At 41.8% G+C, this 26,251-nt stretch overlaps 2 protein-coding genes across 3 annotated transcripts; one reads left to right on the top strand and one right to left on the bottom strand.

Annotated features, from left to right (window-relative positions):
• Positions 1–2,539: 2,539 nt before the first annotated feature.
• Positions 2,540–15,582, bottom strand: tspan12 (tetraspanin 12). Of its 2 annotated transcripts, none has more exons than XM_040150104.1 (7): positions 14,603–15,582; positions 12,609–12,691; positions 11,096–11,231; positions 8,031–8,096; positions 5,648–5,755; positions 5,109–5,252; positions 2,540–4,396 (listed from the first exon to the last, which is right to left on the bottom strand). In XM_040150104.1, exons 1-7 carry the CDS (start codon positions 14,666–14,668, stop codon positions 4,058–4,060), a joined length of 942 nt encoding a protein of 313 aa, XP_040006038.1. In that variant the 5' UTR covers positions 14,669–15,582; the 3' UTR covers positions 2,540–4,057. The 2 variants fall into 2 exon arrangements, with proteins under 2 accessions (XP_040006038.1, XP_040006048.1); XM_040150114.1 differs by lacking the exon at positions 14,603–15,582 and adding an exon at positions 13,438–14,028.
• A 1,490-nt stretch (positions 15,583–17,072) lies between these two features.
• Positions 17,073–24,068, top strand: ing3 (inhibitor of growth family, member 3). Its single transcript, XM_040147393.1, has 12 exons — positions 17,073–17,218; positions 17,360–17,431; positions 18,618–18,718; positions 19,225–19,290; positions 19,976–20,072; positions 20,224–20,295; positions 20,924–21,040; positions 21,148–21,311; positions 22,220–22,410; positions 22,681–22,873; positions 23,368–23,406; positions 23,682–24,068. The coding sequence occupies exons 1-12, from the start codon at positions 17,191–17,193 to the stop codon at positions 23,796–23,798; spliced, it is 1,257 nt and encodes a 418-aa protein (XP_040003327.1). The 5' UTR covers positions 17,073–17,190; the 3' UTR covers positions 23,799–24,068.
• Positions 24,069–26,251: the final 2,183 nt, after the last annotated feature.

Below are 26,251 nucleotides of genomic sequence, written 5' to 3'. Positions count from 1 at the left end.
GCAAAAAGAGCGGATACAGTGTGATATGCTACAATAAAATACGGTGCGTTGCAATAAGATACCACACATGACGAGAACATTATATCCCATATATGATAGGATACAAGGACATCTGGGAACAATGCGAAATTACAGACACGACGCATCATGACGAGATAAAATGACGTCAGAACCATATGTTTTGTTGTGATAAGATATGGTACACCATAAGCAAATACGATATAATAAGAACTGCTATGCTAAAGCGTGATACGTCATGATATGATATGGGACTTAATAAGAAGAAGAAATAAGAAGATCTGATATGATGTACTGTATATGTGTTATGATACGGCACGCTACAAGATAAAATCCAGTCCGTTACAGTGAGCTACAGTACTTTACAATAAGACACAATACTATACACTGTGACGCAATCATGTACTATTTACAACGCGATGTCGTAGGTTACCAGAAGCTCAGGTACATCAGAGTAAAACACTTTATGATATTGTGATAAGATCTGGTGCATTACGAGAAAAATAAGATAAGATTCGATACTTTACCTTGCGGTAACGTATGGTACATTATGATAAGACCGGATATGATTTGATGTTACAGAGAGATGTGATAAGATACAGTGGGATAAGGAATCGTTGAATGGGAAATGTTACGATAAGCCACGGTAGGATGTGACATATAGAAATAGAGAGCTGCACTCATGGTGTCACATCTGGGCTGCCCTCTGTCCCACCAGCTTCAGTAACTGGAGGCCATTTCCCACTCGCCATCTCCTTCATCAGCCTTTATGAGAAACTGAAACGTGTTTCTGGGGATTTTCTGTCCATATTCTAAAGCCCAATCGCCACCGACTAGAGCAGCTGGGATGACAAATGGAAACCTTCGTGATTTTAACAAGTTACCAAGTGAGCACAGAAAAAACTAGAGCTCCGAAGAAGAAACTACTTGTAGTGTTCGGTCCTCCCTGTCATCCATCATTACAGACATGTCTGAACTTGCTCATGGACGCGCAGCTTCTGTCGAGCAGTAATGTTTAGCCCACGAACGCCCAGGGCCGGAGGGAATGGGACCTTGTTAATGGCCAGTAAAACTGTAGATACCGAATAAACAACGACATGAGATCGTTTCACGACGAACTACCTTATTTACCTAAACACATCAAGCCTGCCACGTGTCATTCTGTTGTGAGAGGCTCTTTTCAGAGGCTGGATCTCTAGTTCCTGGCGTAGTTGTAAAAATCAGTGAGGTCTTCTTACTTCTGGATCAGAGCCCAGAAGTTCTGGTTTCACTTCATCCCTCTACGGACCCAGTGCGTAAAGGGAGATGATCGTGCATTCGTTGGACAGTGACACACTGATTTTAATGGCAGCAGGTCGTCTCCAACAGCTGAGACATCAGTGGAGATTGAGGGTAAACGAACTATTAATACTGTTTACAGTGGTTGTGGAGGTAAGATTTCATACATGCTGGATGTTAAGAACAGCTGAGACTCTGTACATATGTGTGTGTTGTGATCTCCACTTTCTGCAGCAGCTGCAGCAGGACTTCAGGAATGAAGGTGAGATGTTTGTGAATCCAGTGTTTCTGAGCCTTAAAGCTTCTCTCAGCAGCTCAGATAGACGCCACCAGAAAACCACGTGTCAGAGTTTCTCCGTCATTTCCACAAACTGTTATAGTGCTATGAAAACTTACGTTAATATGACCATGTAATATGCACTCCGTGTCCACTTTATTAGGTACGAACGCACAGTCTGCGCCTTGTACTGGACTTCTTTATATTCAGAGGCGTTCCCAACATTCGGACCCCCTCGTGTATGTTGATAGGGAGGACAAAGAGAGGAGGAATGAGACCGCTCTCAGTGGGATGTAGTCCAGGACAACACTGCCACCTTTACCTCTGAGCTCAGTAAGAATCCCAGACCCGAACTGACACATTTCTGACAGTGTCAACATCTGAGCAGGTCGGTTGTATTGGACTAGACTGTACAGGTGCAACTAATAAAGTGGCCACTGAGTGTGTGTATCAATAGATAATTCTGAATTTTTCAGGCAACTGAATATCTAAAATGTGAAACTGAATCACCACTGAATACTTTGTGTTGAAATTTAAATATCACTGAAATATCTGACTTTGAAAAACCATCGGTCTGAATTATGTGGTTTGCTTTCTCCCCTTTAAAATTTCCAGTGGGTCATTTCAGCTTTTTAACTCAAAACTTGAAGTTGGGTCAAATTGGACCGGTGACATCCACGTGTTAACATTTGAGGTGAAAAATTCAAATCTGGCAACTCGAGAAGCTTTGAAGTCGGAATTTTTTCAGGATTGGAATTTGAATGTCCACATTTTACCAATCCGCTCTGAGCAAACTCATGACCTGACCAACTGAATCATTACATTTTACAGGTAATAATTTGTGAACCAAATTGCCCCTCGGGGACATGAAAGCTCTACCCTATCCTTACTCCACCCGGGTCATCTGCAGAGTCTGGCAACTAAATCAAACATCCACGTTCTGAAGACAGTTCAGTGTCACCCTGCTTTAATGTTTAGTTTTTATTCCAGTGATAAAATGATCAAACGCTCCAATAACTGTGAGACAAATATAATTAAATATTCAACACCATGCACAGTTTCTCATATACAATGTAACACTCCGATAAACACGGTTGCTTATCTTCCAGTGGGTTCTGACACGCCTCAGCAACAGACAGAAACAACTGCCTTTTGTTCTGAAAGTTCAGAAAAATGTTTTTAATACGGTCTGGATGAAAAAATTTCAAACAGTGAACGTCAGGAGGTTTTTCTGTCTCTTTAGTGGTAAAAGTGAGTATTCCCAAAATTCCTCCTTTCTCAGACAGTGGTTCTTTCCTTTCGTGTTTCGTTTCACGTTCTTGTCCAGTGGAGAACCACAAAGTACCAAAAACAAAGTACCACAATCCATCCTGTTTCTGCAGAATTAGCCCAGGTTCAGTTTGTAGGTCACGGAGCCTTTTCTCTTTGTACCGCTGACGTGTTCCTTCCTTTGTGTTTTCTTCGAATCTGCTGTGATTTAATTAAAAGTGAACCTCAGTTTATTCCAACTCTGGTCGTTTTTATGGTTTTCTCCATCATTTCTATCAGTAATAATAACATTGTACTCGCAAAGGTCATATCTGACATCTAGGAACATGGTGACATGACAAAAAAAAGAAAAAGAAAAACGCAGTCAGACGATCAGACAGATTGGACAGAAACTAGATTGATGCTACTTGAACCCAGCTCAGCATCAGTTTAATTGCATCACCTTCCTCCGCTTCCTCCCACCTGTGATGTTCCCCAAGGCTCCGTCCTCCGCCCTCTTTTGTTCTCTGTTTTCACGCATGTTTTCTATTTATCAGTCACACCCAGCTCAAGCTGAGTCGGTCTGATCCGACAGTCCTGTGATAAATCCTCCTTCATGGAGGTTCTAATGTTCAGTCTACGTTGAAACGGTTTTAGAAAGATGTTGATTGACCTGTGTGTTTTGAAGGCAGCAGGTTGTGGTGCTTCTGGCTTATACTGTATTGTACTGAGGTGTTTCTAATTTTTTGTTTGCCCTTGTTGATAAAAATGGGTCGGACGAAATATTTGATGTTTTATCTGTTTCGTTTGTTTTCCTCTTTTTCAATCAGCTTTTATTGCTGTTTATTTTTATATTTTTGTACATTTATGTGCCTGAACTGCAGCCACGGTCGGATTGACCTGTTAGGGCGGCCTGGGGAGAGACCTTGCTGTTTGACCCATGCTGACCCTCCCCGACAAAACCGTGTGAGCACAGCTACTGTAAGTGGAGTGGGTCAAATGTGAAGCCGAGGGTTCCCGGTTTCCTACCTGTGTGATCGTCTGTCTGCTCGTGTTCGTTTTTAGTCGGGTCAGCACCCTGTTCTCAGATCTCAGATATTAACATGGTAAAGGAAAATGTAAAATGTAATTACAACTGAACCAAATTATGGATAAACCAATGAATAACGAGCCAGAATTTTTCTGCAGCTTCCCGCGGTTGGCTTCAGGCCGCGGCTTGAAGCCGCCCTGCGTCTGCTACGACAGACGCTCCATCTCAAACTGGTGTTCGTGTGGCTTGGAGGCAGCAGCAGCAGGGATGTTAGTGCAGCCTTTATTAGTGCGGCTGCAGCCTGATTTTGAAGCTTCAGCCGAGGGTCCGTGCGTCACCGTAAGCGGGGTGGAATCGTCCGGCGGCGTCGGCGCCGCTGTGGAGTCCAGCTCTGGAGACTTTCGTCCATAATAAAGCGCCCAGAGCAGCGTGAGGGTGAGCGCCATGGCCAGGATCTGAGCCACCCCGATGGACACGCCCAGGAAACGCAACACCTGCAGCTGCTTCGTCCCACGAATGAAACTGTAGATCTTTGGACCACAGCCCTGAAACACACACAACCCATCCAGGAGAAACACCAGGGACAAAGAGCAGCCATCAGTCTACAGCTGTTTTAAATTTCCTACGCTCACTTTTCTTTACAAGCTGAAAAACCCCCACTCTGGATTAGAGCACAACAGATACACCAGCATGGTCGATGTATTGTGATGAGCTAAAACTGACTGATACGATCTCGTCACAGGTAAATCGGTATCCTCATGTATGTGGACAGAAAATCACAGGAAACGTCCTGCTTCTTTGAAGACTTTGACAGGTCTGTAAAAGACACGTTTACATTTAGTCTTAGTCCAGCTCTCTCCTGTTAACAGGAACAGGATTATTTTTAATCTCTCTGTTGCCGTGGAGACGTGTGAACGGTGGATGGCTGCAATGTGACGATGCTGCGTCGACACTGCCACAAATAAAAGATGAAGAAGAGGAGGAGGAAACAGACTCACTGTAATAATTTACTTTAAAAGTCTGTTTTCATCAGCCTGTATCCTGTCGCCTCCATCAATAAGTCACGATTTCCTCAGTTTAGAGGAAAACTGTGTGGAGATCTTGTCACGTTGTTGCTATTTTCTCAAAGCTCCACAAAGACGTGAACAAAAAACAAACACGGCTTAAATTTCCCTTTCAAGATTTCAGCGCTGACTCTACGAACGTCGTTCCGGATGAAAACCCTCTCTCGTCCAATCAGAGTCGGCAGGGTCTCACCTCTTGGTGCAGGTCACTCAGGTCGTGGTAGTGGGCGTGGCGAGCACAGCCTGGATACTGATTGGAGCAGCAGGAGTCAGGTGGCCACTCCATCTCGGTCATCTCCAGCCAATCAGTGAAGTAGATCACCCCGCAGCATTTAAACTGTCCGCAGGTAAACACACAGGTCACATGACCACAGGACATCTGTCTGTGTGTATGTGTTTGTCTGTTTGTCTGTGTGTGTGTGCGTGCGTGTGTGTGTGTGTGCGCGTGTGTTTGTGTGTGTGTGTGTGTGTGTGTTTTTCTGTTTATCTGTGTGTGTGTGTGTGCGTGCGTGTGCGTGCGTGCGTGTGTGTTTGTCAGTTTGTCTGTGTGTGTGCGTGTGTGTGCGTGTATGTCTGTTTGTCTGTGTGTGTGTGTGTTTGTCTTTTTATCTGTGTGTGTGTTTGTGTGTGCATGCGTGTGTGCGTGTGTGTGTGTGTTTGTCTGTTTGTGTGTGTGTGTGTGTGTGTGTGTGTGTGCGCGTCTGTGTGTGCGCGTCTGTGTATGTATGTTACCTCTGTCTGGAAGCTGTTCCAGGTGTGTGTGAGCCACTGGTAACGCTGCAGGCCGTAGTTTGGCATCCGAGACTTCAGACTGATCATGTCAGAGCGCTGCACTGGCGGCTGAACACACACACACACACACACACACACACACACGATTAGCCGATCAGATATTCATTTTAAGTCATTTATGAAATGAAAACATCAAATATCTGTAGGTTGCAGCTGGTCTGACCTGAGGATTTATAGCTTTTCTTTGTCTTGTATCGTATTTTTCAAACTGAAACACTTTGGGTTTTTTGTTTGGACATAAAGTCGCCTGCACACTGTCAACACTTCACTGTCAACAGCTAAGTTTCAGTACCATCATCAGGAAATTCATAGCGACAAGTGACAACAAGTTCAATTGCTCGGTTTCTCATTATAACGAGGGAAAAAAAGATGTTCTAACAAGATATTTTTCATTTTATAATGACATTTTTTTCTTTTGTTGTTAATTATTCTTATTTGAATCCAACAAAAATACAACAAAAGTTATTTGATTTAAGAAGATTCGCTGATTTTGTGTAATAAAGTGAGATAAAGGGATGTGATGTTGAACAAGAAAAGGTTTCTTCCTAAAATCTAATTATTTATTACAAACAGAAAAATATGTCATTACAACATGTTAGTATATCTCGGTAGAACTAGAAGAGGATCTTCTGCAAACAAGAAAAGCGAACTTAAGATCTTTATTATTTAATTTGACATTTTCTGTCATTGGACCACAGACCTCTAGAAGAGGTTTGATTTATCACTCGCTGCCATCTCGGTGGAACTGTAGTTGAGGTTTGGTTAAATGCGAAGGAAGTCTGGGCGGAGCTATGATGGGATGACTGAGGATGAAACTCTTCGGTTCTTGATAGGCGAGACTTCATGAGTTTAAAGACGCATTGAATCACTTTCTTTTATTGTGCCAACGACAGGACGAAACGTCCACTTACGTCCACAACAGGAAAGTTGTCGCGACATATATGGAGGATGAACCCTTCAGGTTTTCTACATTGTATGAATATATATTTGAAAGTAAAGTTAGTTATATTTTATTCTTTCGTTCTCGGACTGCTACTGCTTAAACACCCCCCCGATTTGATAATCGGCCTGACAGCCAGGTGTCCGCTCTCTGCTCCGCTGATAAGAACCTGTCACACTGACTACAGTACCCACAACCCCCTGCAGGCAGCCAGGAAGGCAGGTGAGGCCTGGGGTGATGGAGTGCAGGTGAGATAAAAAGGTAAAGACACACACAGCTGCGGTGAGATAAACTACAGCCTGAAGCAGAGAGAGACAGAGGCTGGAGTTTGTCTTCACAGCGACTTCGGCCGCTCTGTTCCAACATAAAGCAGCAGTTTGTAAAGTTCTGTCTCCGTTCGCCTGCATTATTTAGCTTAATGCTCCTGCTGGCGTGTTGTTGTTGTGTCTCTGTGGTGGGCGGTGAAAGAGGAGCTGATCTGTGAGCAGCGGCGAGCCGGACATGTCTGACATTTCTGGTTATTCTTAGAAAGTGAGACGTGTCGGTAACTTAACTCTGCAGCTGCTCAAGACCGCAGCTCTGATTGGTCGTGACGGACGTCCAGTGGTGGACCAAACATTCACAAACTCTATGAAAGGAAAAACTATCACAGTATTACACCAACCTCAGGAACAGAGTTGTGTAATCTGAAAAGAAAACACATCTTAATATTATTAGAATAAGTTGAAAAGTTACATTTTATAAATAGTTGTAATTTTACGAGAAAACACATCCTGAGGTAAAGTCGTTTACAAGAAAATGATACGAGATGAAGTCGTCAGTTTGAGAAAAAATAATTTTAAGGAAAAGTCCCGATATTACGAGACAAAGTTGTAGTTTAATGATAAAACTTGTCAGGATGTTATGAAATGAATAGAGTGATTTTACAAGACAAGTCATAGCAGTTATAATGTTTCGAGAATAAAGTTGTAATGCAAAGTCTTCATTCAGTGACGCAGTTTTAATAGTAAACTTTTCAAGTATTAAGTTGGAATTTCAAGAAAACAAGATAAGAGTCATAATCATATGAAATAAAGTTGTAATTTTATGAGAAAGCATCGTGATATTTTGAGATAAAAGTCCCAACTTTAAGAGAAAACACACTGTAAGATTACAGGATAAAGTTTTGACTTTACAAGAATAAAGTCTCCATTTTATGAGAATATATACCACAAGCTGAAATAATAATTTTAGACAAGACTGTTTGACTGTTGTTTAGACAAAGATTGTAAAAAAAAAAATTATATACCTGCTGTAAACAAAGCTCTGTATTGTTTATAGAATCTTTGGGACACTGTCAATTTCTGATGTAGTAAAGAGAAATAAACCCCTCAGTTTTCTCACCTCATCATAGGTCCAAACAGCGCTGGCCAACTCCACACAGAAGATGACTAAGAGGCTGCCGAAATACTGAAACAAAGACAGGAACAGACACGAAGACAGTTTGTTTAGTCTGAGGAACATGTTCGGTGTCAAACCTCCTCTGTGACCTGAGGACTCAGGTTTACTGCAGAGACGTCTGGAATAATGACAGGATGTGCTGTAAGTCAAATGTGATGTCGTCTCCAAAAAGGTAAATCATCAGAGTGTTTGTTCCTATTGTGGCTGTCATCAACCCTGCGGCCTGTAGGGGGCGCTGGCAGGACATTGCGCATTGTTGCCCTCAACTAGTTAATATAACAGCGAACGAACTCAGGTACAGTGAATAAGGTACTGAAAGTAAATGGGGAGTTCAATGTGCACGTGGTTATTGCAAACACGACAAAGATAACGTGCGCATGTAACAGCAACTCGCATGTTTGTGTGTGTTACAAGTAACGGAAATGTAAACACGGGTGTAACTTCCACTAACAGGGAGCATATGAGGCAAGTTCACGCAAATTCACAAACCTCATTACACACAGAACCGCAGCTAAAAGAATATGGCAAATATTTTCTATTTTGCATTTAACATGAATTTACATACAAAACTAAGCAGAAAGAGAAGAGAATATATTGCAAATTTGTGTATTTGATTTCTTTATCATTTATACCAATATAACTCCAGTATCACAGTTTTTCATAAAAACCTGTCTGTGAGTCAAGGAGTGTATCGCCAACATATATCACAAGTTTACATACGGATGTAACCACAGAATTTTGTGAATTAGTGTAAACGACCCGTTCGACACGTTTCTGGACGTAACTCACTGCAGCTCAGGGAGAGTGTATGTCTCTGTGCATGGAAATGTTAACAAAACCATACTGCCAGTTTTTATTTTTCCAGAAGAAATAGTCGAATCTAACAGGAAATACTCCAGGAAAGAGGCTTCAGACCACATCTACACACACACACACACACTTACTCAGCACAGCGAAGATGAATGTGTGTGTCCTCGGTGTGTTTGCAGAGTGTAAATATCAGCAGACTGATGGTTTCTGCTCTCTGATCTGTTAGTGCTGAACTCCATTTAGAGCTCACACACTGAAACAATGCACACTCAGAAACACAGACACACGCCATACACACCCTCCCTCTGCCGTCTGTCAGGTTAGTGGGAGGATGGACTTTTGACCTCCGCGATTCATCCAACACAAACACTTTAACACACACACCTCTCCTTCCACAGTGAAAAGCAGCAGGTGAGAAAATATGAACCCACTCTGAACCTTTTTTCTCTTTCTGCTGGAAACCGATTCGGCCAGAGATCAGGAGACAGATGTTTACAGCTGCTGCAAACCCAGCCCTTGTCCTCACTCTGATTTATGACAGAGGAATAGGACAGGGTCAGAGGTTAAAGTCAGCCTGACACTGAACACATGTCTCTGCATCTGCAGGTCAGATCACCAGCAACCACCCTGAACGTACAGAGGAGGAGCGGGACGAAGGGTGGTTGCAGCAGCTGAGGTTTAAGTTTAGTCAGAGGAGATCGGTGTCTTTGAGTTGAGGGGAAACCTATTAATAATCGACCTCCTCCTCATTTAATGGAAACACAGTACGTGACACAGAAACCTCAGAGAATGACCGTTGACACGTCTGCGTGAAGAATCATCATCGTCCATTTCACACGTAATACATGTTTAATACGACCTTCACCACGAAACATGTTCTATTTAGTTTTTTCAGAAAAAGTCAAACCTCAATATGATCTTCTGCAAATAATATAACAACATCTGCAAACAAGATATCAGATAAAATCTTGTTTATTATTTGATTATCTTGCGCAAACACGACAAAAACTTGTGTGTCACTGAGTCCGACGCGCTAGAGGAAAGGTCCCAGAGCCTAAAAACTAAAGGGTTCATCCTCTGGAAAGCAGGAATATAAAGAGTCACCATTGCATATTCACGTACGGACAACTACGGGAAAGAGTCTTGCACTGATGTGGTCAGAGCCAAGACAGATTTTGGTTCGTTGTTGACAGATTTACTGCTGCTCTCTGAAAAAATAAAGTATCCGTGTAAATTTCCCATTCGTGCAAATAATAAACGTCGCATCTGTTGCTGCTGTTCACCTCCTCTGAATGAGAGCGGCTGTAAATCTGGGACGGTCCTACTGAGTCTTTTTAAAAACAACAGGATGAGGTGGAGCGGTTGTTTCTATTGTGATGTGATCTCCCAGGTGTCCTGGGGGTGACAGAGGTAGGGTGGGGGCACTTCCTGTCTCTACCGGTTTCCCATCATCCTCTCTTGGAGTCCATTCATGGGCCTTAAGCTGCTCTCTGTGTCTCAACATCTAGTCTTTCAGGGACAGACTGAAGGAACAATCTTATCTCCTCTGAGGGACAATAGAGACACCTGACACCTGGCCCCGCCCACTCAGCTGACAGCAGACAGGTGATCTGCACCGCAGACCGGACCCCGTTCGAAAAGCAGACAGACTGACCTGTGTTCGGACCTGATCTAACCGTGAACTGCATGTAATGAGGAGGACGTAGACAACCTGTCCATGTAGTTCCCACAGCGGCTGAACAGTGAAAAGACACAATAACCAGGTTTCTATGAAACCGGAGATCTGTCTGCAGACTCCGTGGTAACCTGGTTAATCTTCATCAGTTCACATGTAGCAGGTCAGTACTTAGATTTCTCTCTTACACACTCACCCTGTTTTGGAACAATGACCTACCTTCGCTGGGACATCAGTCAACTCTGAAACTCTGATTCTCTACATTCAAATTCAAACTGGAAAACTTGACAATTTATGAATAAATATATTTTTTCAGGAAGGATGATGTCGTTCAGTCCGACACTCATTCATCACAGCTCCGCTGAGTAAACCACACACTTGTAAACACTGTAGGTGGGGGAGGATGGATCTCCTTGATAATTGACTGAGAGAATTAGCTGATTTTGAGGAAGTTATAATCAATACATTTTCTTTCAACTGGTTAATTGTCTAATGATACACATTGGCGGGGATGAACACGTACCCAGGACAGCAGCAGCGGGTTACATTTGAGCGTGCCGCAGTATCCCACCATGGCCACGATGATGAGAAAACAGCACACGGCGATGATGACGGGATGGACAGCTGGAGAATACGTGAGGACGGCTGCTTCCTCCAACCTGCGGACACACAAGCGGAGTCAAGACTTTTCCTTTATTTATCTCTCTGCCGCATCCTGATTAATCCTGCAGCTCGAACGGTGAGCGAACGTTGCAGGAATGTGAGCGAACACGGTTTGACTCAACTCCTCCCGCGTGGATGAGAAATGAGCTTTCCGAGTCCTCACGGGGTTTATACAGGATACATGCATTTGGAATTTACACACACTGGGCACTTTCATCTCTGGCAGAATAGATCTCCCTTTGTGAAATACATATTTACACGTTTACATGCATTTTGATACCGTCAGTAAAATCACCTTTAGTATTAATCGTTTCAAACCTGATTTTCATCGTCGTCCCCTGACAATAATCCTTAGGAAGAATCTGAATTTGAATCATCTGAATTGCTACGACACAAATCGGAGTAATTTCATTTGATGTGAAATATTATAATATTATTAAGTGGTGTTTGAAAATGTCTTACGTTGGCACCGTCTGGTGGTCGTATCAAGAATGAGAAGTTAGCTTCACTGTAGAGATGCATGGTGTTGAAACTACAGTGGTGGAAGAAGTACGCACATCCTTTACTTAAGTAAAAGTGGTAGTAAAGTAGTACTAGTAGTAAAAGTCCTGCTTTTAAATACTTAAAGCATCAAGAAGTAAAAGTACACGTTTTAAAGAAAAAGGGCTCCTTTGATGGTGCTGTATAATAAATACATGTATGGTAGGATTATTATTACTGATGTATTAATGGGTAAGTTACTGTTGTGGTTGGTTGAAGTGGAGAAACTTTCAATTATTCTGTTGCAGAAACTGCTGGAAAGTTTTAATCGTGAAAACTCTTCAATCTAATGAAGACATTTCTAATTATAATTACGTCCTAAAAACCTTGTTTTCTTCAAACCAATTTAAAAAATCTGTCAGTGCAGTAGGAATACTGAATTCACTGAGTTTTTACTTTAAATTTGTTTAAATGATCTGAAAAGCAGATTCAGACACAATGAGGCAGGAAAAATGAAACTGTCTTAGAAAAATGCTGTAAACTGCACAGAAAACAGGTTGGAATATTCCTACTGCACTGTGAGAGTGAAAAGTGCAGTATTTGTCTTTGAAATGTGGTGAAGTAGAAGGAAGCGTGAAATGGAAACACTGAATTAATATACAAATACCTCAGAACTGTAAATAAGTACAGTACTTGAGTAAATGCACTTAGTTAGTTTCCACCACTGGACACAGAGTTGTTGGAGAGAGATCAGGAAGGCAGTGCGATGCTTTTAGATGTCGTCAGACGATATGTCAGACGACCAAGTTCACTTGGAGCAGCTCCACATCCATCAGGGCTCATCATCGGGTCTGACTGTGTTACCAGAACCCTGCCAGTCTGCCTGGACTCACCTGGTGTGGGCTGTCAGGGTCAGGACGGTGTTCAGAGAGTCTCTGATCCACGCTGCCACTCCCAGCACACATGCTGACATCAGCTGGACACACACACAAATAAACACACACAGAAATAAACACACATGGATCAGTTTCTGCTGCCTACAAATAACATCTCGGAATGTGGAACACTCTTTCACAGACAGACGGTGGCCTACTTTCACTGCAAACCTTAACTTTCACTGCAAACACTAACACTCACTGCAACCTTTACCTTTCACTTCAACTTTTAACTTCCACTGCAACTTTTAGCTTTCACTGCAACTTTTAGTTTTCACTGCAACTTTTAGCTTTCACTACAAACACTACCATTCACTGCAACCTTTACCTATCACTTCAACTTTTAACTTCCACTTCAAGTTTTGACTTTCACTGTAAACCTTAACTTTCACTGCAACCTCTACCTTTCACTGCAACCTTTAACTATCACTGCAACTTATGGCTCTCACTGCAATTTTCAACTTTCACTGCAACCTTTACCTTTCACTTCAACTTTTAACTTTCGCTTCGACGTTTAACTTTCACTGCACCTTTTAGCTTTCACTACAAACACTACCATTCCCTGCAACCTTTACCTATCACTGCAACTTTTAACTTCCACTTCAAGTTTTGACTTTCACTGTAAACCTTAACTTTCACTGCAAACACTAACTTTCACTGCAACCTCTACCTTTCACTGCAACCTTTAACTCTCACTGCAACTTTTGACTCTCACTGCAATTTTCACCTTTCACTGTAAACTTTAACTTTATCATGACAAAGAGTTTTCTCGCGATCACACACTCACTTTTGCATTTTGTCCAGACAGGTTATGCTAATATTAGCGGTGGAGAGCAACTAAGCAAGTGAGTTATATTCGGAGATTAAGATAATTAACTTGTGACCAGAAGGAGTCTGCAGATCGCATCTATCTCAGCCGGTTTCGTCCTTAGGCCGTGGTTGACAGTTAAATCCCATTATCCTGAAGTAATGATTTCATTATACTGTCAGGCATTAACGGCAGACTAGGCCTCTCAGCGATGACATCTGGAGTGCTAATTATGTTGTGTCCTTTGCAAAATGAGTCCTCTCATGTTTGAAATCGTCTCTCCCTTTGACCTAAATATACCAGAGGTTACGTCATACATCAGACAACATTTTAACAGTTACTTAAGTGAACTTGTCCTTTGACCCTTTGGGGTCTGGGATGTTGTTTCACGTATGATATGTTTTCACAAGTTTTGATTTCTTGTAAGGGGTTCAGTCCTGACATGAGAAACACATGACGTGCGATATCACACGTGAAATCCCAACTGCCACATGTGAATTATCTGAGAATCGTGTCTTGATATCATGAATTTATCACATGATAACAGCCGGAATGAAACTCCATGTTCCATGAATGAATTCATCATGTAAATGACTGTTTCACGCGTTACATTGAATTGAAATGTGAATTCACGCCGTTTCACGTGCGATATTATTTGTGATCTCGTTGCTTTTGTAGGTGTGTGCATGTCTTTCATTTCCCACGTGAACTACCTGAAAATCCCACGTGGCTATGGTTATATGTGAAATTCTCCCATGCAGAACCATATCTCTCATGGCTCACCGCGTGTGGTAAGTATGTAAAAATGAATGTTTTCACGTGTCTGGAATGTCTGAAAGCCACAACATGCATGTGTGTGAGTTTGTGGGACACACTGTGGGAAATTCTCAGATAAAACCCCAGATAGTCTGCGCATGTTAGTCTATGCGCAAGACTATCTGAAGGTAACGTGTGCCTGTGTGTAAATATCTCAGGTCTCCACATGCGATAAACATGTGGGAGACTCATATTTACTGTAGACTTCGTGCCGTTTGTCCCTGTCCTGATGAGTTAGCGGTGAATAAAGCGGATTCGTCGTGTCAGCAGAAGCCTGACGGGGTTAGTAAACGTCCCGCAGCTGCCTCACACCGGCGGCTCCTCTCACCCAGAACAGCAGGTTGAGCGCGTACAGCAGGCAGCGCAGGCACCTCACCGCGTCCTCCCGAGCCATCCCGACCGGAGCTCCGCCGTCCGGCTCATCTGAGCCCGGGGCACCATGGCAACATGCTCACTGCAAACACACAACACGGAGCCCGGGGAGAGGTCTGCAGAGATTATCACTCATCAGACGGGAGCCTCTTCTGGGAAGCGGCGTGCTCCGTGCATAAAACCCGCATTCCGCTGTCTCGCGTCTCCCTCTCGGCTCTGTCCGGCGTCTTGTTTGAGCAGCTCGGGTTTATTCGTGAGAAGCTCCAGGAAAGTTTCACAACAGGTGGTTTCTCACTTTCCCCTCAGCCCCGCCGGGATGATGGAGTGCGCGGAGCTGCGCGCAGCGGCGGCGCTGACATTTCCAAATCAATCATCACTCACTTAGCGGGACGCCACCAGAAAAACCACAGCATGGATCCAATGTTAACCACTTTCTACAGGGATTCACAGACAAAAACCCGCATTTCACTTTTGGTATGTGATCCAGAATCTTCAAAGCGAAACTCCAAAGCTGAAAAACACTAAATCCAAATCCAGAAAACGGCACAAACATCCACCGGTCTGCTTCAAATCTTCCTTCACAACTCTCTCCTAAAGCTGACTTCCACGCGTAAACCCGCCCTCCGCTGCGTGAAAGCTCGACCCAGACTGTCGAGCTGAGGTCCGCAGAGTTGGCGGCAGTTGGAGCCGGAGCCCGGAGCAGTGTGGAGGGGGGTGGTGTGCCGTCCCGTCCCGTCCCGTCCAGCTGCCGTTTCTCCTTCTTCCTCACTAATTAAATGCGTGCAGCAGCAGCAGCAGCAGCAGCCGCTCCCTCCCTCCCCCGCCAGTGAGTCCTGGGGGAGGACAGAGGAATGTGTCCGCCTCCAGCCGCGGAGCCGCCGGGTCAGCAGGCCAACAGGCTGGGAGTGTTGTTGTGTTGAGGAGGACGTAGCTGCAGAGAGGAAAACAGGCAGACACGTGGAGGCCTCTGCTGGCAGCACGTCGACCCGCAGAGGGAGGAAAATGACAATAAAACAGATGTGTAAATAGGCGACATGCTCAAAAGTATGTGGACAGAAAGCGCTCTCTGTCTACTGGTTCATAACCTCGTACTTATGGCCAGCGTGCCGCGTGGATGATACGGCAGAATGCGATGCCTCTGTGTTTGTAGCTCTCCGGTAGCGTTAGTTCGACACAAACTGTGGGATAAATAGAGAGACGGAATGGCCAAAAAGATGTGGACGGAAACTAGGCGTTATCAGCCGAACTATGTGGCCAGAAGAAGGATAGATAAGTTATTTGGCCAAAAGTATGTGGAAGCCACCTATTGAGACGCACTACAGTATATGGCCAAAAGTCCGTGTATGTGGATGCAAAATGCCCGATAGGTAGATAGACTACTTGGCCAAAAGTATGTAGACAAAACCTACAACCTGTGTCCGCATATTTTAGGCCATATAGTCTATCTATCTGTCTGTCTGTCTTGTAGTTTGTGTCCACATACTTGTGGCTAAATGTGACATTGAGGCATTCTTATGAACTGTGGTCAGAGGTGAGATGGTTTAATTAAAAAAAACACATTTTTTCAGACCTGTATTTTTTATTTTTATTTGAAATCCCTTATGTTTGGTAAGAACCAATTCATTTGTTGGTCCACTTTACCTGAACGCAACCGACACCCACACTGATGATGCCACACAGCAGAAGTGAGTGCTGAGTGACAGGCAATGTGACAGGCAATGCATTGTCTAAAAAGACAATGCATTAATGCATTAATGTCCAGCTGCTACCTAAACCTCTCTACATCACGCCGATGTAATCATCATATGTACATTTAATACTTTCAGTTGATAATCACATTGGACTTCATGTAAAGTTATGAATTAAGTTGCAGCACACAGAATATATTTTGTCCCTTTTGGATAAAACAGTCTTTGAGGAATCCGAAAATGTTTCCAAGCCAGCTGCAAGTGTCATTAAAAGGCCTCAAGGTTTTTTCACATCAGATAAAAAAAAAAGGCTAATTTTGGGGGAGATTTATTTTTTTAAAGAAACATTATATAATGGATTGTTTTACGAAGATGCAGAAGCCCCCATTGTTGGTAGGATGTCTTCAGTAAATGAGAAAATAAAGTCTTACTGGGAACAATCGTAGAAAAAAAAACCATTTGTTTTGTGAATGTTCATAATGACAATAAAACACAAAACAAAGAAACAGGGTTTTAGTTATTTTGATGTTAGATCATTTCATAAATATGGCGATTTACAATATAATATATAAATAATTTAAATACAGTCATTTTGGGACTACTTTTGGGGCTGTGTTTAACTAGAAAACGAGCTGGACACGTTTTGAACTCCAACTCCCATGAAGCGCATGTTCTGCGGACGCAAATTAACGCCCGCGTAGGTTTCAACCAATCAGAGCACAGGCAGCCGTTTGCGTCACCTTTTCTGACCTCAGTTTTTCGGGGTATTTTTTTCTGACAGAGACAGCGACTTGCGGCGCCATATTGAAAGAGGGAAATTGTTCCATAAAACGCGTAAAACGTCAAATTTACCGCCATGCTGTACCTGGAGGATTACCTCGAAAGTGAGTATGCGACGGCATCAAAGCGGTGGCGGCGTTGTTGGGGCTTTTTGTGCGTCAAATGTACGTTATTTGCAGATCTGTGCGGCTCCGGCCGTTAGCCTAGCCGTGCTAGCAGGTAACGGCTTCTTCTTTTCTTGGCAGTGATCGAGCAGCTACCCATGGATCTCCGCGACAGGTTTACGGAAATGAGGGAGATGGACCTGCAGGTTCAGAGTACGTATAGCCAGCCGGTGACGGCAGTCACACCCCCCGCAACACACCGAGAACAGACACGTTTAACGTGCACACACAGCGTTTCGTTCAGACGTTTATAATTATTTATCATTGGAGTCTATGTGTAGTTAGCGCGAAGGTTAGCAGCAGCCGGTTAACATAGGCTAGCCGACTGGACCTGTTCTTAACGGGAGTGTTTATTTACTGAATACCACCTGTTTACACAGGTGTTACACCCTTCCAGTGACAGCCAGCTCTGTTGTCACTGCAAACGTTTTCATTATATATTTAATCCCAGACTATTTTTAAAGTCGGTACCAAACACACACTTGTTTATTTATTTTCGTATTTATTTTCTGGGACAGTGCACATTGATTAGTGTCACTGGGATTTTCATCTATTGTCCCTTTGCCAAATGTTAAATCAGAGATGACAACAACATGTAGAATTAAAACAGGAGAAAGCAGTTGAAAAAGCTGAGATGGAGCAAGGAAGCAACATGCAGAGTGGGACATGTACACAGCAGGCAGTTCACACTAAACGGTGTGAAGCAGACATCATGAAATATCATTACACTACAGACAATAGCGGTAAAACCAGATGAAACAAAAAACTGTATATTAACACCATTCAGCCACAACATTAAAACTGGTAACTGGTTTTAACGTTGTGGCCTATTAGACTGTATGTTGCATTGTGAGCTTCCTTTCTAATGTGGCAGCAGGAAAGGCAGTGATAATCATGTGAAAAGTTGAAATTGCAACATTTCCCACTGCAGTCACGTTATCCTTTTTTCCACTGTAGTTTAGATTTATTTTTGCTGTTTAAATAAAAAGACTCGAGATTTAAAACCTGTACTTATAGATCTACAACATCAGATAGATAAAATTATGTCACCAATATCACCAATGATGTCACAAAATCAGACCAATCAGTGAGAAGCAGCTGACCTGAGTGTACAATAAACAGCTGTGTCAGAAAACAGGGATCGTTTTGAAAAGAAAATTGTTTCATTCTAGCATTCTCACAAGCTGCTGAATATAAAGCATAACATCGTCTTCTAAAAAAAAGTGACTGTGGTTTTGTATTTATATAATTAGCTGATTTTTATTATCTGAAGTCATTTTCACCTGAAGGACATTTTTTTTGTTTTTGAAGTCTTATTTTCCTTCTTGTCCTGTTACAGACGCCACGGATCAGCTGGAGCAGAAAGTGATCGAGTTCTTCGTCAACGCAAAGAAGAACAAACCGGAGTGGAGAGAAGAACAGATGGAGGTTATTAAAAAGGTCAGAAAACCTGTTGGAAACCAGAGTTTACTGTTTGTAGAACCTTCTTATTTAACCAAATATGTTCAAGAGGAAACACATAATCTCAGTGACAAATTTAGATCTTGTTCCTCCTAATAGCTGAGCTTCTGAGAGGCCAGTACATTACAGATTTTGGTTGATTAAGGAGTAGTCACATGAGCCTTAAGTGCAAGCGAAGTTTGAATCTCTATTTACAGTAACATCCAAGGTTTCCTGCTGTGGTTAATCCTGGAGGTTACCTGCCTAACTGAAATAAAGAGCACCATGGCTAACATCAAAAGAAAGTAATAAACATTAAATGATTTTTTTTCTCCATATATGAGACCTGCACAAAAAGAAATGCATCAGTCCTATAAAAGTACTATAAACCTCAGTAGCTCTTCTGTCATGGAGTTGCATTGAATAATGACGTGCAGATTTCCTGGAAAGTAGTCTTTATAAAAGTTGGATCAGTCTGTAATTAATTTGTTTGACTTGTGTTCCAGGATTATTACAAAGCTCTGGAAGATGCAGATGAGAAAGTCCAGCTGGCCAATCAGATTTATGATCTGGTGAGTAAAAGGTGGTTAAAGAAAAGGCGGTCACAGTAGGTACAGACTGACCAGGCACTATGTTGTATTACCAAGAAAACATTTTCAAACTTCATCCACTGTTAGTAAACATTATTTGGAACATTTAATAAATCTCTACTTCAGTAAAACTCAGTATTTAAATTTTCAGGTTTAGTACTTCAGTGTTATTCAGTCAAACCACTGCAAGATGGCAGATATACAGAGGAAACTACTTCATCAATAGAGACACATAAAAACATGAACAGGCCTGATATGCGGTGAAAAACATACGGTTATGGTGGCACTGACTTTAATGTTAGAAAGTAAACTTTATTAACTGACACTGTGAGCAGGAAAAAAGCCTGATGATGTTACAGGTTATATTGTATATTTTACTCTCTGCTTAATGGCTGAGATGTTGTTATGCAGTAAAATCTGTAGAACAGAGTGTAGTAGAGGAAGTAACACCTGCAGATAAGACGATTTTATTTAAACAGTTAATTCCTGTCATTTCACAGAGGGAGTAGGTCGTTCAATTTACTTTTAAAACATTCTGATAGTGTCAGAATTAATTCATTGGCTTAACAAAATGAGTCTTTAAAAAGCCAAAGGACATTTCCTCTCACTGTCCTAAGCTGAGTGGCTTAGGGTATGTGTTTTTAACTATTTATCTATCTTTCCACAGGTGGACCGTCACCTGCGTAAACTGGACCAGGAACTGGCCAAGTTTAAGATGGAGCTGGAGGCCGATAACGCCGGCATCACCGAGATCCTGGAGAGACGTAAGTCACTAAGACTGACGGCTTTTGAAATCGTGTGTGTGCCGTTGATCACGGTTCCCCTTAAATGTTGATAGATTATTGGCATTTTTTTTTGACAAATATGAGGATGCTGATGTTATTTAATTTCCTGTGCTTTTCTTCCTCTCTTCAGGATCTTTAGAGATGGACAGTCCATCTCAGCCTGTCAACAACCATCATGTCCACTCTCACACCACAGCTGAGAGTAAGTACCAACCGATCTGCAAGTGTTCTTATTAGAGAAGCTCAGCTCTGCTGGATCGGTACCAGGGCCAATACTGACTTTATTAATCAGATCAGGTATCCGCCAGTTGCTACCGAGCTGCATTAAATACAGTTTCATCATCAATTTCATTATAAAATAAATGTTTTTTATGTCAGTTACATTTACCACAGACTTTCCATTTGGAAAAAAGAGATCGGTGTCATCTGATCAGTAATTGGTATCAGCAGATACTCTGAGGTGAGGTATCAGTATCAAGAGAGGAATGCGATTGCAGAATTTTTCAGTTCACACTGATAAGGCAAGTTTTCATTTGAAGAAAACTGAGACAGTTTAGATGAATATAGGTGCTGTGTATGATTTCATAGCAGAGCTTACCACAGATCTGTCTCTTGATGTATATGAGTTGCTGCGGCCCACGGGATTTTTTACATTCAGATATTGTTATTGGCCTTGAAAATTCAGCCCTGTTTTTGAAGTTGGTGTGTAAACAGTATGGACGAAGTGTGAGGAGGTTTTTTTAGCGTCTTCAGAAAAAAAGTCTTGGTGTTGAAATGTCTGGGGAGATTCTGTGATTTTAAACATATTTGTGCTCTATGTGTTGTAACAGAGAGGAAGTACAGCGCTCCAACTCACCACACTACAGAACATGTTCCAGAGAAGAAGTTCAAATCTGAAGCTCTGCTGTCCACGCTCACATCAGATGCCTCCAAGGAGAACACACCAGGTAACAGCACAGTCAGACACTTCACCTGTACACTGACTGACTGACTGACCTCAACCTGTAAACTCCTCAGTGTGTCTGTTAACTGTCTAACTCTGTGTCCCCTGCAGGCTGCCGCACCAACAGCACATCCTCGTCCACCAACAACGTGTACAGTGTGAACTCCTCTCAGCCTCTGGCCTCCTACAACCTTAGCTCTCTACCAGCGGGGCCTGGGGCTGGAGCTGGGGCCATCACCATGGCTGCTGCCCAGGCTGTACAGGCCACAGCACAGGTCCAAAAAGCATTCACACTCAGAGTTTTTTTTCAGAGGGGTAATTCTGGTTTGTATTTCAAGGGTTCTACTTCAGCCAAACACTTTGTCCGGAGTGAAATATCGCTGCAGTTCTTTTATATCACAGTTTTGGTTTCGGACTCCTGCGCGAACAAAACCAGACATTTAATCACATCAACTTGAACTCTGAGACTCTGATTTTTATTTTTATTTATTTTTTCTATTGTACAACATTTCGAATATGAAACTAGTCATTAATCACTCAAAAAAGTAATCGACAAAAACCTTGAGAGAAAATAGTAGTTAGTTGCAGCGAGATATGAAACCTTTCGTTTCAAGTCAGTGGACAGGAAATGAATCAGCATCTATTTTGATAATTGATTAATCGTTTGCGTCATTTTATTATAATTTTTTTTAATAGGCAAAAATCCCAGTATAAACAGTTTCTACCTTTTCAAATGTGAATATTTGCAGGTTTTCTTTGTCCTCTATGCTAATTAAATGTTATGATGCTTTTTTGGACTGTTGGTCGGATGTAGCAGGTTTGAAATAGTCATCTTGGTCTTTGGGAATTTCGGACCGGCACTTTGTACGCTTCCGCACCAGCGACAGCTGTGTTCGGAAGCATTACGTTTTCAGGTTGTCTCTCCATCTGTCTGTCCGGACAAATGGAAAGTCAAACAGACATATATGAGATTCCTATATACTGTGATATGCACACCTCTAATAAAATGCGAACTGTAAGCATCTTAATGTTGCCATACTAACATGCTTAAGTGCAAAACGTTTCTTGTGGTATGTTATAAACTAAACATCAGCTTGTTCACATTGAAGTTAATGTAAACAAACTAGCAGTACTGAAAAGAGTCATCAGTCACTTTTGTGATGATTGTTTTGTGTGTGTTCAGATGAAGGAAGGCAGGCGGACGTCCAGTCTGAAAGCCAGCTACGAGGCCATCAAGAACAACGACTTCCAGCTGGGCAGAGAGTTCTCTCTGTCCCGGGAAAACACAGGATACTCCTCCTCTGCTCTGGCCTCCACCCTCACCCAGACCCTCACCCCCACCACCACATCTGACTCCAGGGGACGCAAGTCCAAGTAAGACCTCCATACACCCACCTGTACTTTCATCAGCATGTCACCTCATACTGTGTGTTCATACAAGAACGACAAAATACAGATCTATAATAAATGATATCTATGACAGAAGGATGTGTCAGTGACAAACATGCTTATCTATATTAAAAATGTATATATCTTTGACAAATACGTTAAATTTATATCGGACTGGTTAGTGTGTCTGTTCAGACATTTAAATCATTGTAGGGAAACGGTTGCCTTATCTTTTCTTCTTCTTCTGTTTTCCAGAAGCAGCATCAAGTCTTCCAACCATCAGTCATCTTCATCGTCCTCCTCTTCCTCGCTCTCATCATGCTCTTCATCGTCAGCACTGGCTCAGGAGCTCTCCCAACAGGCCTCAGCTCTACCTGAGGCTGAGGCCAACAGCCAGGTGGACTGGACCTACGACCCCAACGAGCCCCGATACTGCATCTGTAACCAGGTATGTAGTAAAAGGAGAGGAACAGTTTCACATATTTAATACAGGCATTTTTTGCTGCGGCCTCTACCTGCTTACCTGTCAACATAGATAACATTCTTATGAAAACTCCCCTTCTTTCCTCTTCCCTTGGTTTGGTCCACAGAAACTTCGGTTTTTTATCATTTGAGTTTGGGAGTGTAATGTAATAAATACAGTAGAATAGTAGAAGCTGCTTCGCTGCCGAGAGAAATCTTCAATCTGGTTTCTCTGGAGAGTGAACACAGGTACATGAAAAGAACTGGAAAAGATGGAAAAGGGGATAAATGGCTTAGGACAGATGTTCAAACCCTGCCTACTTTTATACATTCACACACGTGGCCAGAGATGATGGACCGTCCATTTCAGAAAGTTAAAGGCTGTGTGTATTAAAATGTGCTCTCAGTTTCTGTATTAGTCTCGATAATAATAATAATGTGATTTTAACAACTAAAAATTTGAAAAATGTTTTTTTTCAGGTTTCTTATGGAGAAATGGTCGGCTGTGATAATACAGATGTAAGTGTCATGTTTTCATATTGTGGAAAGATATGACCCCATGCTTAGAATAGGTTGCCTACTTAATCATTAAGTAGTCATTAATAATTATGAAGTTGTTAGTAAAATTATTGGTGATGAATTTTCAATCAGTCGGCCAATCAGTTTGTTTCAGCTTTTGTTTAGAGTAACAGTCCAGGCAGCCTGGCTGGTTGATAGTAAAATCATAGAACTTTTTTTCTGATGGGTTCATTTGTTCAGTCCATATATAAATCTTTTATTTTCCCTCTCCCCAGTGTCCAATCGAGTGGTTCCACTACGGCTGTGTTGGTCTGACGGAGGCTCCGAAGGGAAAGTGGTATTGTCCTCAGTGTACGGCCGCCATGAAGAGGAGAGGCAGCCGTCACAAATAGACTCATCGCTGTCTTCCCGCCATGTTGGATTTTAACCTCCAGATCGTCATCGTAAAACACAACGACAACAACAAAAGCCAACACACTGCAGAGAGACAGAGGTCAGAGGCTGCTCACACACACAGCAGCAAGTTGACAGATAAAATACTTAGTGCCAACACAAATCGTCTTTGGAACAACAGAAATGGATTAAAACCACGTGAAGAAAAACCATTTGAGTTCTGAGATTAAAATCGCAAGTCTGAAAATAAAATCATCTCATAACTCATATGTTTTAGTTTCACTCAGTACAAATCATCCTTCAAAAATACCTGACTATGTCAAAGCCCGAAAAACTGCAGTAACTGTGTGTTTTCCCTTTATCTTCCTATTTGTCTTTATGAACCAGACTTATTCCCAGAATTATGATTTAAATCTTACCACTTAGAATTTATTTGATCAAACATGTCTTTAGTAAATTTATTTGATCAAATTAAAGTCAGAAGTCTGAAAATAAAATCCAAATTTTCCGGGTTCAATATTGAGATTAATGCCGTAACTCAGATATTTTAGTTTCACTCTGCCCTAAACAAACACACCGTTTTACTGCACCAGAAACTACAGGAATTAGTTTTTTTCATCTGGTCATGTTGTCAAAAGTCTTCTGAGGCCTCGTTCAGATCACAAAAGACTAAAATTCAAATTAAAAGTCTCCACTGAAAACCGGGACAATGAAAATATCAACAAACTCGACCTCTTGTTGAATCTGATGAAAACTTTGCATCATCCATCCGGATTATTAAAGACGTTTTCACACTGGACAAACAGGTGTAACCTGCAGTTTACGTGCGATTTTAAGGTCGGAGTTTCCCTTGGAGTTGTTGTGGAAATCCTAAAAAGGATCTGCAGGGATGACTTGACACATTTTGGGTCTTCACCTGAGGAACAAAAGAAGAACCTTGCACCCAGAATTAAAACAGGATCAAACTGAATCCGATTTTGGCCGTTACGTCAGCTGACTGATGCAGACCACACACCGAGCTCACCTGGTCAGGCGAGAGGTCAGAGGTCAACCTGTCAGGCTCAGGTTGTGGATTTAAATATAGAGTGTGATGGGGGATCAGAGCAAAAAACAAGCTCAGTTCTGAGGTTTATCTGTGAAACATCTGAAAAAGTCAGAATATCAGAATTAATGAAGAATTTAACTTAATCTCATAATTGTGATTTTGACATCTTCTCAAGCAAATTCAGACTTTGATAGAATTAAGTCAGGATTATTAAAGATGGCTGTTATGGTCACTATTCAGACTTTTACTCATAAATCTGACTTAAATCTCAAAATTCAGACTTTAGGAATGTTGACTTAAAGTTGATTGATTGATTTAAATCTTTCTGTGAAAAACATTTGATTCTTAAAATTTTGACTCTATAAACAGAAATTTGTCTTTTCTCAGTGTCTCACTTAATTTGCAAACTTCTCACAATCTTTAATGTCCAAATTTGATGTCAGATTTTTTTTACTTCGGACTTCCTCCCATTTTCTTCCTGTAAATCTCACTATTTAACTCGTCTGACCCATAATCCTCAGATTAATTTTGGAGCTGATTCTTCCCAAGTGGTTGTGCTCCTCTACCTGAAAAGAACTACAGGACGAGCTTTTGGACTACAACTACAGAAGCCTGACTAACCGTCTCCTTGTGTCATTAGAACATTTGAACCTGATGAGATTAAATGAGACTTTACAGACAAATTGATTTTAACATTTAAGAGGATAAAAAATGAACCGGAGCTGATTTGTTTCCTCTGACCTCGGTAAACGTTTTCAGAATGTACTGAGTCAGAACAAAGTCACAGCTGAAACGTCTGTGTGTGTGTGTGTGTGTCTGTGTGTCTGTGTGTCTGTATGTTTTCAGTCATTCTGACTTGACCGTGTGTTTGTTTCCAGGGATGTTTTTCAAAAAAAAAAAAAAAAAAGTCCAATAAAATGGTCAAGATGTTTGGTAAGTCCTGTGATTAAACTCATGTTTTCATATTTTACTTCCTTAATCAGTTGACCCAAAATAATATGCAGCTGATGATTATTTTAAATAATCAATTAATGTGCAGATTATTTTTTTCGATTAATCATTTTGTCTATATAATTCTAGATTACATCTTCGGATTTTTCAGTTTGTCCAACCAACAGTCCAAAACCCAACGATTCAGTCCACAATTCTATAAAACAGAGGCGGGCGGGAAATCTTCTTATTTGATATTTGAATAATATGCTTATTTGAAATGATCTTATTTGATAATAGTCGCCAATTATTTTCCTTTCAAATCAAATTGTTGCAGCTCAAAAATCAGTTCTAGCTCAATTCGCTTCAGGAATGGGCTGAAAAGTCACAGGTTCAGGAAGTGGTCGAGGCGTCATTTTAACCGGAAACAGTAAAAACAGGTCAAATTTAAAGCTGAAGTGCAGAGTCAGTGTCAGT

This window comes from Xiphias gladius, chromosome 2 (genome assembly GCF_016859285.1).
Source record: "Xiphias gladius isolate SHS-SW01 ecotype Sanya breed wild chromosome 2, ASM1685928v1, whole genome shotgun sequence".
NCBI lineage: Eukaryota > Metazoa > Chordata > Actinopteri > Istiophoriformes > Xiphiidae > Xiphias > Xiphias gladius.
The sequence above is the reverse complement of the archived record's forward strand: the minus strand, read 5'-3'. Positions and strand labels throughout refer to the sequence as shown.